Genomic DNA, 9372 nt, shown 5'->3' with positions numbered 1-9372 from the left:
CCCACCCCCCAAAGGCTGCGGTGAAGAGTAAATGTAATCGTGCCTGTCAAGCTCAGGGCTTGGCACAGAGTCAGCTTGGCACACAGCGGCTCTTAGGATTTCTGCCCTACTGGGAAGATGCTATTAATACCCCCACTTTCCAAGTGACTGCTTGAGCTCCAGTGTTTGAACCAAGAGTTTCTGCTCTGGGGAGCCCTGTTCCTGTGTGAAAGGAATTAGGGTGGCCCTGGGGGGAGGCCAGAGCCAGCCTGGGCAGGCCGTCTGCCTTCTAGGAGTCAGCTCTCATAAAACCTGGATGGCAGGAAGCACTCGCTGATAATGTGAGCCCTTTACTGCTACGGTTGTATCATCGGGATCACGGGGATTGGGCCTCTCGGGCGACTGCAGACACACAGTAGGCTCTTGGTGCCAGGGACAGCCCCGCCCACCACCCCCTGCCTCTCCCCCTCCGCGGGGCTGGGCGGGGCAGGTTAATACTAACCGGGCTGCCTCCGCCCCTCCTAGGCAGAGCCACTTGGGAACTGGACCAGCAGGTAAGCAGGCCTTGTTGGGTGGCTCGGGGCTGTGAGACACAGCTGCAGATACCAGGGGCCGGCTGGCACTGGGCACTGAGGGTGCAGGGGGCACTTATCTGGGGACAGCCGGTGGTCTGTGGTTTTTCCCCTGGTTTCAGACTCCTGGGCTGGAGGCTGGAGGAATAGAAGGGAAGAAGGGCTTCCTCCTCTGTGGTCAGGTTGGAGCTGGCATGGTGGACTTCAGTCCCCTCCTTCCTGGGTCAAAAGACTGGACCCCCACTGACCTCTGCCCGGCTGTGTCTCCACGCCGCTGGGAAGTCTAGACGGCTGCTCCTGCCAGGTTGGGCCGGACTCTCACCAGCCCGGCATGGGGGCTGGGGGTTAGAATGGGCACTGAAGGGAGGCTGCTTCGCCAAGGTCAGCCTCGTGGGAGGCCTGCAGCCCTTCCAGGCCCTGGGAAGGAGGAGGAGGAGGAAGGGAACTCAAAGTCCCTGCCAGCCAGCCTGGGCTCGCATTATCTCCTTGCTTCCTCCCTATCAGCCAAGCCCAACAAGACAGGGACATCCCCACACCCTTTTTTTGATGGAGAAACCAAGACCCAGAGAAGGTGAGCAGCCGGCCTGAGGACACACAGCCAGTGAGCACAGGCCTGGATGACCACCACAAGCTGAGATGGGGGGAGTGGAGGGAGACGCCATGTGGGCATGTACTGCCTCCTCTCTGGGCCCCAGTTTCCCCACATTAGTGAGACGGGAACGTTGCGTTGGAGGAGGCTGGGGAACTCCGACGTGAGGAGAGGTAAGGGAGGGCCTCCTGAGCCACGAGGATGGGAGCGGTTAGGTGAGCGTGGTGACTTAGTCGGGCCAGGGTTCCAGCACACCCAGCCGCTCTTCTCCCTCCGTCTGCTCCCCTCCTGCCCCCTGCCCTCTCTGCCCCACCTCCTCCTCCTGCCCTGCCTCTGTCCCTCTGTCACTCTAGCTTCGGTTCTCTCTCTCTCCCTGCTCTATCTACTCAAAGCCACCCTTCCTCCAACCCGAACAACCTCCCCACTGTCTCATGAGGAGAGGCCAGGTCCCACATCCCAGGCCCCAGGCAGGGGCCTGCAGGATTCACCAAGGACTCTGGGACAATACTGGCTTGGACCCTTGTCCAGGAGTGGGTGTAGACAGGGCCCACACTGCTGGCTGGCACTGCCTGGGCCACCCTGGCCAACTCAACCCACAAGGCTGAGGCAGGTTCGGTCGATGGCCCAGCCCTTTGCAAACCACCTGGACCCTGGAAGAGAGACGGGGCCCTGCTCACAAGGAGACGATATTCCAGTGGGAGCGGTCAGCACGCAAATGATAAGACACAGATAAAGCTCTGCAAGTGAGCGGTTGCCCGATAACACGGTGAGGGAACAAAGCGGGCCGCGCGGGATGGTCAAGGTAAGACCAGGGCCCTTTCTGCCGGCTGGGGCAGCAGGTGTCCCAGCCACACACTGAGACCACACTGGCCTCCAGCCCCACTCTCTTGGACCTGGGACTCTCAGCTTTAGATACAAGACTTTGAAGGAAAGAGACACGTTTGCCGAGGGCTGTCCTGGCTCCATACCTGGCGCACACCTGCCATGGGGCGGGTGAAGCCTTAAGCATCTCTTCCAGAGACTTAGGTTTCTGGTCCCCGAGCGCCCCTCGTGGGCCCAGGAAGCAGCAGTGTCTCGCAGTCTCATTTCTTCCCTTCCCAGCCCATGGTGGGGTGGTGGAGGTGGGGGGGGTGAATGGAAAGGGATCTGGCTCAGCCCCTGCCGCCTCTTCGTAGCCCCCAACCTCCTGGGCTCTGCTCAGGCTGGCTGCAGAGTCAGCCGTGCCTAGGTTCCAATCCCAGCTCCCAGGGGGCCACCTGGGTGACCTCGGGCAAATCACTTTTCTGAGCCGCATTAACTCATTTATAAAATGGAGATCATCATACTGCCTTCCTGGGGACTGTTGGAAGGATCCGATGGATAATGTGTGTAAAGTGCTTGGCCAGTAAATGGTGACTACTGTTAGAGTTCTTACTGTTGTTGGCATTACTCTTTTTTGCCTGGATTACCACACCAGCTCCTTAATGGATGAACAGGCTTCACTCCTCCTTCTGCCCCGGCCCCACATTACTCTCCTCACAACAGCCAGTGTGCTTCTGCTAAAACTCAATTAAAGCCAGTCCTCCCTCTGGCTAGGAATGGAGATTTGGGCTCAGAGAAAACACCCAAACTCTAGCCTCCAGGGCCCTACGTGACCTGCCCACCCCCCACCTCACACTGCTGCAGCCACCCCAGGGCCTTTGCACTTGCCGTTCCCTCCCCCTACACCACTCTCCCCTGGCCTGGCTCACTCCCACACTTCCTTCATGTTCCCTCTGACAACCCCATTTGTGATGGCTGGCACCCGCTCCTCCCAGCTCTGCTTCCCTCCCACAGCCCTTATCACTGCTGGCTTGCTCTAGATTTCTGGGTTTTATTTCTCTCAGTGACTTCTCACACTTTCCTGAGAGCAGAAATTACTGTCCAGCACACAGCAAGTGGCCAGTAAATACCGGTCGAATGAATAAACAAGAACTGCGAGGTCACTATAGGAAAAAGAAAAGAGCTATGTACTCTTAAAATTAAAATATTAAAAATATTTAAAAATATTCCCAACATACTCATTGCAAGCCACTCCCATAGCGCTGTGAAGCCACCAGGCCTCTGCACATGCAGTCCCCTCTGCAAGGACATCCCCCGACCATTGTCAATGATGGCTGTGTCCCCCATCAGTGGGGTCCTTGTGTCTCCCAGGTCACAGAGCATGGGACACTTGGTGTGGCTGCCTGGAAGCAGGCCCGGGCAGGAGAGCCACACGGGAGATGGGTCACGCTGGGCCATACCACCGTCACGACTGTTTTCCGGCCAACGGAAGAGACTTGCAGGGCCAAATCACTTCCCCCAACTTACACAACCATGTGGTGCCTGCATCACAACCCAGACAGCTCAGCTCTGTGGGGTGTGGGGATTTAGTCTTTCGGTGCTCAGAACCTGTTGCACATAAAGGAGTCTCAGGCTCCTTACCCACCCGTCTGCCCCTATCTCCCCATCAATCCCACTGCTCTAGTCACACTGGCCCAGGCTCACTCCTGCCCCAGGACATTTGCACAAGCAGTTCCCTCTGCCTCTGTGTTCTTTGGGCATTTTTATTCTTTTTTTAATTAAAATATTTAAACATTTGATCCAGCTGGAATCCTTTTTCTCAGGGGTGAGGGATAAGAAATAAGAAAGAAATCCAGCTTTATGTCTTTTGCCCCAAATGACTAGCATGGCAAGTCTCACTTTCTGACTGGTTCTAGGCAAGAAAACCACATAATTATAAATGTATAACTGGATATCTGGCTGAACTCTCATTATTTTAATAGCTTTTCAGATGATAAAAGTAACCATCTTTAGCAAATCCTCCTCCTCCTTTAGTTATTTACTTATTCCCGTTTATTGGAAATATCATTTATTGCCTCCTTTATATCCTTGTTTATTTTATACAACCTTCTGCCGTCAAGGCCGAGAGCAGTGAGTCACCACCCCGCCGCGGACGCGGGTTGCGCTGCTGTTTCTCCCGGCTTGTCTGGGGCTGTGAGGGAATGTTATTCAGGATAGAGAAAACCACCGCTGCTTTGACTCCACTGGGAACTACAGTATCGATGTGAAATGACTCGGGGGCTTAATTTATACTTTTGGCATCAAATCCCATATTGCGAGCTCTTCGTTTCTGTCTCATGCCTCCCTCCCTCTCTCTTTTTTTCTCCCTCCCTCCCTGCATCTCTGCAGTTCTCTGAAAGACCTTTGCCCCCAAGTCTATGCTTAAACTTCCTACGTCACTTCAAGGTGTATTTCAACAACTAATCCTATTTGATCTTGGTTTTTGATCAAATCCTGGTTGGGGCAGGACCTGAGTTTCTAAGTTGGGACATCAAGAGTAAAGGAGACAAATGTCCTCCTGAGTTTGGGGCTGCTATAAATCAGTCTCTCTATATCCTTGAACATCTCTCTCTGTACACTTGGCCACTGTTTTGCTGTATATATAATGAGTAGCTTAAACAAGACAGCAGCTTATTTACAATGTAAACAGCGTTGAACAAACAAAATAGTTCAGTGGCAGGCGGCACAGGACCGGTATGGCAGCTCTGGGCCACAAAGCCTTAAGGTTTAATCTCCCTCTGGCCCTCACACCATCCTTCTTAGCACAAAACGACCCCTGGGGTTCTGGCCCTCACGTCTGAGTTCCAGACAGCAGGACAGAGGAAGGACGGAAAGGTATGCGCCCTCTTCTTGAAGGAGACTTCTCAAAGTCCCTCACAACCTCACAGGCCTGGCTTCAATCGGCTGACCGTTGCAAGGGAGGCTGGGAAATGTACCGCTTCAGCTGGGCGGCTATTTGCCCAGCCAAAAATCTGGTCTCTGTGACAACTGAGGAAGAAGGAAAGAGTGAGTAATGGGAACAGCTAGCAGCCTCTGCCTTGGAATATCATTCAACCTCTACCTTTTTGTCCTTCCCTATCATTTCGAACATCGGAAGCAGAACTCTGCCTGGGCTGGAGCAGGACAGCTTTCTCTCTACGGGATTCTCTGTCTTCTGTACCACATTCTGGTCTCAGGCAGGAGTGGGCAGCCAAGAAGCTGCAAACAGTTGACCTGGGAGAAAGGTCCCCCATATGACAGCTGCCTGGGACTTCCCTCCCTGGGTCCTCTGGGGGGCTGGGGGGGCAGAGCCAGGCCTGTCAGGCCAGCATCACAGGTGAGGGACCAGAGCTTAAGCCACCTGCCTAAGTCCTATAGACAGACGGTGGGGGAGTAGGACAGAAAGCGGGTCAGAATGCACTTTGCTCAGCGGAAGAAGGAGGAAGGGAGTTCTTCTGGGGCTGAGAGTCAGTTCTGTGTGTGGGAACCTAGAAAGGAACCGCCGGAGTGTGGGGACTTTCCCAGGTGAGGCCTAGCCACCAGGATGCTTCCGTAGCTTCTAGAAGAGAACTAAGTTGGCGGGGGGTTGGTCAGGAGGCCAAGTGCTGCAGGGACCCCGCTCCAAATCCCACCTCCCCAGACCCCGCCTTGTTTCTCATCTGTAAAAGGAGATGATTGGCCCCATCAACATTTCTCTCCAAAGTGGTGCCTCAGGGGAAACTTTTTTTTCCTCTTTTAAAAAATTGTAATAGTCATGTATTAATTTTCATGTGAATTGGACAAAAATGACCATGTCCCCAAACCATGAGGGTGATAGCTAGCCCCCTAAGTGAGTGCTTACTGTGCTCCAGACCCTGTTTAAAAAACATTGACTCATTAACATATTTGCATATCATTACAAACCATAAAGTCAAGACTGTCCTCCTCTATTTACAGAGGAGGAAAAGGAGGCACAGAGGCAATGTCACTTGCCCGAGGTCACCCTGCTAGCTGGTTGCAGAGCTGGTTGCTAGCCCAGATCTTTTTGTATGTTTAAGGCTTGTTTGTACCTTTTCCTCCGAACTGTTCACATCTTTTGACCACTCATCCGTTCAGTCTTTTTGTTCTTAATTTCTACACACTGTTTACGTAAGAGGAAAATGTTCCCTTTGTCTGTGATTTACATTGCAAATATTTTTCTCAGGTTGTCATCTTTTGATCTTATAGTTGGTATTTCTGGCCTTTTCTTTTTTTTTTTAGGAAGGTGCTTTGTTGTCGGATTACTTTTAATGTGTTTTCATATTTACGCAGTTTCGTGTGTCAAACTTTTCTTTGGTGGTCTCTGGAATTATGAGCCGTGGTTAGGGAAGCTTGCCCCTCTGGAAAGGTTAGTTATAAAGAATCTGTCTGTGTGTTCTATCGTAAAAAGCCAACTTGTTCATGAGAAGGGGAAGGATCAGGGAAAACCTGGGCTCCACGGCAGGCATCGTGTTTCGGAGGACGGTGACCCTGACATTGCTCACTCGGCATTTTTCTCCCCGGCCCCACTGCAGGCTGATCTGGGGGGTTGCGGCTTCAGCACAGCGCAGACATCACCATGGCTCTCCTGACGCACCTGCTGGTCTGCACCTTCGGGATGGGCTCCTGGGTGGCCATCAATGGGCTGTGGGTGGAGCTGCCCCTGCTGGTGACGGAGCTGCCCGAGGGGTGGTATCTTCCCTCCTACCTCACAGTGGTCATCCAGCTGGCCAACATCGGCCCCCTCCTGGTCACGCTGCTCCATCACTTCCAGCCCAGCTGCCTTTCCGAGGTGCCCATCATCTTCACCGTGCTGGCTGTGGGCACCGTTGCCTGCGCCCTCTTCGCCTTCCTCTGGAATGTCACCTCGTGGGTGCTGGACGGCCGCCACAGCATTGCCTTCATGGTCCTCACTTTCTTCCTGGCGCTGGTGGACTGCACCTCCTCCGTCACCTTCCTGCCCTTCATGAGCCGGCTGCCCGCCTGCTACCTCACCACCTTCTTCGTGGGCGAAGGACTCAGCAGCCTCCTGCCTGCCCTGGTGGCTCTTGCCCAGGGCTCGGGTCTCACCACCTGTGTCAATGTCACTCAGCCACCAGACACCACCCCAAGCACTGCGACCACCGGGAAGACTGTCTTTCTACAGGTACCCAGCATGACCCATTACGGTGCTCCGTGCTTGGTCACAAGGAAGGCCACGCAGAGGGCTCGTGTTCTTGACATGGCTGCACGTCAGATCACCTACCTGGGGGAGCTCCTGAAACACAGCAGTGCCCCCCCCGCCCCCCCCCCCATCCAGACCAATGAAATCAGACTCTCTGGGGGCTGGAGCTTCTCTGAGACCCTTGAGGTTGGAAGTGCGTTGGAATCTGGCGTTTCAGATTTTAGAACACACCTGGCCTGGTCTGCCATAGCACCTGGGACACAGCAGTCCAGTGTGGTGACGTCACTGCCTGTAGCCCGGGGGGGGGGCATTCCTGCCAGGGGGCACATTAAGGGCTGTAAATAGACTACCCACTGGCTGCCAACTGAGGCATGCAGAAAATCTGAACTTTCAGAGCTTTTTGCATTTCCGAATCGCAAAACAGGGAGGGTGAACTTGTATTTATTCAAAAGTCCCCAGGTGATACTAAGGTACTTGAGGGCTAATAACTGGAGACTCTTTTCGAGAGAGAGCACAAGCAGGGGGAGAAGCAGAGGGAGAGGGAGAAGCGGCGCCCCGCTGAGCAGGGACCTGGACACAGGGCTCGATCCCAGGACCCCATGAGAATGACCTGAGCTGAAGGCAGACGCTTAACTGTCTGAGCTACCCAGGCGCCCAGAACTGTAGACTTTATTTTTTTTTNTCAGCTTTTTTCCACGGGGTGTTGGACACGTCCCATAACGCCTGGCATCGTCCAGACCCCAGCGGGCCAGCCATGGGTGCGAACCAGGGGCCCCGGGCCGCCATAGCCTACAAGCACTCCACCTGGAAGTGTTTGAATTAGTTAAGACATGTAAATGTTCTGAAATTTCACATGCATGGTCTAGGTGCACGGCGTCTCCTGAGAAGAGATCTGGCCATACCAGGCCACATCCCCACAGGGCAACCCGGGGTGGGGCTGCCCCCCTCTGGCGGGATCGTGGTCACCAGCCCCTGGCAGGCGGCAGCGTGGGAAACGGTATAGCTTCTAAGTCCGAAAGAAGCAAACGGACTGGCTTTGCCGCATACTCCCAGTGAGCCTCAGGGAAGACGATCCGTTCTGACACCCCCAAACCCTCCAAAACTGGGGCTAATGGTGCCACTGCGCAGGCTGCAAGGAGGCAGCTTTCCCGCCCGTCCTTATTAACAGTGCGTGCTGTCTATTGGGTATAATTTTGCTATTGTGTTACCTGTGTCCCAACATCCCCCAGGGAGCTGACTGACCCTCGTTTTGTCTTTCGCCAGGGGGCTAACAGCACTTTGGGGACGGACCTGACCGGAACGACGCGTTCCGCTGTCCATCTAGAAAGCCGCTACCTCCCAGCCAACTTCTCGCCCCTGGTCTTCTTCCTCCTGCTCTCCTTCATGATGGCCTGCTGCCTCGCCGCGTTCTTTCTCCTCCAGCGTCAGCCCAGACCCAGGGAATCTTCCATAGAAGACCTCCTCACCTCCCAGGTCACCCTCCACTCCATCCGGCCACGGGAAGGGGATGACCTGGGCCCCCCAGATCCAGGGCCTAGCAGCAAGGCCCAGGGGCTTCCAGAGGAGAAAACGGCCTCCGACCACCCAGCTCACCTGGCCTTCATCTACGTCCTGGTGGCCTTTGTGAATGCGCTCACCAACGGCGTGCTGCCGTCCGTGCAGACCTACTCCTGCCTCTCCTACGGGCCTGTGGCCTACCACCTGTCCGCCACCCTCAGCTCCATGGCCAACCCTCTCGCCTGCTTCCTCTCCATGTTTCTGCCGCACAGGTCCGCCCCAGCTGGCCCTGGGGAACTCTTGTTGGGATCTATTTCATTCTAGAAGTCAGAATTCCAAACCCCAATGGTCAGGTTCTGCGTACAGAACATGGTTTCTAGGGCTTGACTGCCTGGGTTCAAATCCCAACTCCACCACTTCCTAGCTATGGGGTCCCGGACAAATCACTTCTCTTTGTGCCTCAGGGATACTTATCTAGAAAATGGGGATAATAGTAGTTCTACCTCCTAGGGTTGCTGGGAGCATAAAATGAGCTAATTTGGTAAAGATTTTAGGCAGTACCTATGTATGGCAGGTCCAGAGGTGTTGACGGGCCACTGGCCCTGGAGGAGGAATGTGCAGGTAGGAGCTGAGGGTCCCATTTACAAGTGGGAAACCTGAGCCTCACAGAAGGGGTCTAATCTCGTGGTCTAATTCCCAGCATTTCAGCCCTGCCCTCCTGCCTCCAGCTCACACTGGCTCCATTACAGCTGTAG

At 54.6% G+C, this 9372-nt stretch overlaps 1 protein-coding gene across 9 annotated transcripts in view; it reads left to right on the top strand.

Moving 5' to 3' along the window:
- Window positions 1-511: 511 nt before the first annotated feature.
- The window catches only part of SLC52A3 (solute carrier family 52 member 3), a 14362-nt gene continuing 5501 nt past the window's right edge, over window positions 512-9372 (top strand). For 2 of the 9 annotated variants that reach the window (XR_004619824.1, XM_034641252.1), the window contains exons 1-5: window positions 512-533; window positions 674-855; window positions 1056-1942; window positions 6492-7102; window positions 8384-8889. Coding sequence is in view for 8 of the 9 variants with exons in the window: in XM_034641252.1 (XP_034497143.1) it covers window positions 6536-7102; window positions 8384-8889 (1073 nt within the window). In the remaining variant the exon portion in view is untranslated. Of the gene's footprint in view, window positions 534-673; window positions 856-1055; window positions 1943-6200; window positions 6326-6491; window positions 7103-8383; window positions 8890-9372 lie in introns of those variants that run through there. The other 7 variants (XM_034641256.1, XM_034641254.1, XM_034641253.1 and 4 more) reach the window with 7 other exon arrangements.

Source organism: Ailuropoda melanoleuca, chromosome 13 (genome assembly GCF_002007445.2).
Source record: "Ailuropoda melanoleuca isolate Jingjing chromosome 13, ASM200744v2, whole genome shotgun sequence".
Classification (NCBI taxonomy): Eukaryota; Metazoa; Chordata; class Mammalia; order Carnivora; family Ursidae; genus Ailuropoda; species Ailuropoda melanoleuca.
The sequence above is the reverse complement of the archived record's forward strand: the minus strand, read 5'-3'. Positions and strand labels throughout refer to the sequence as shown.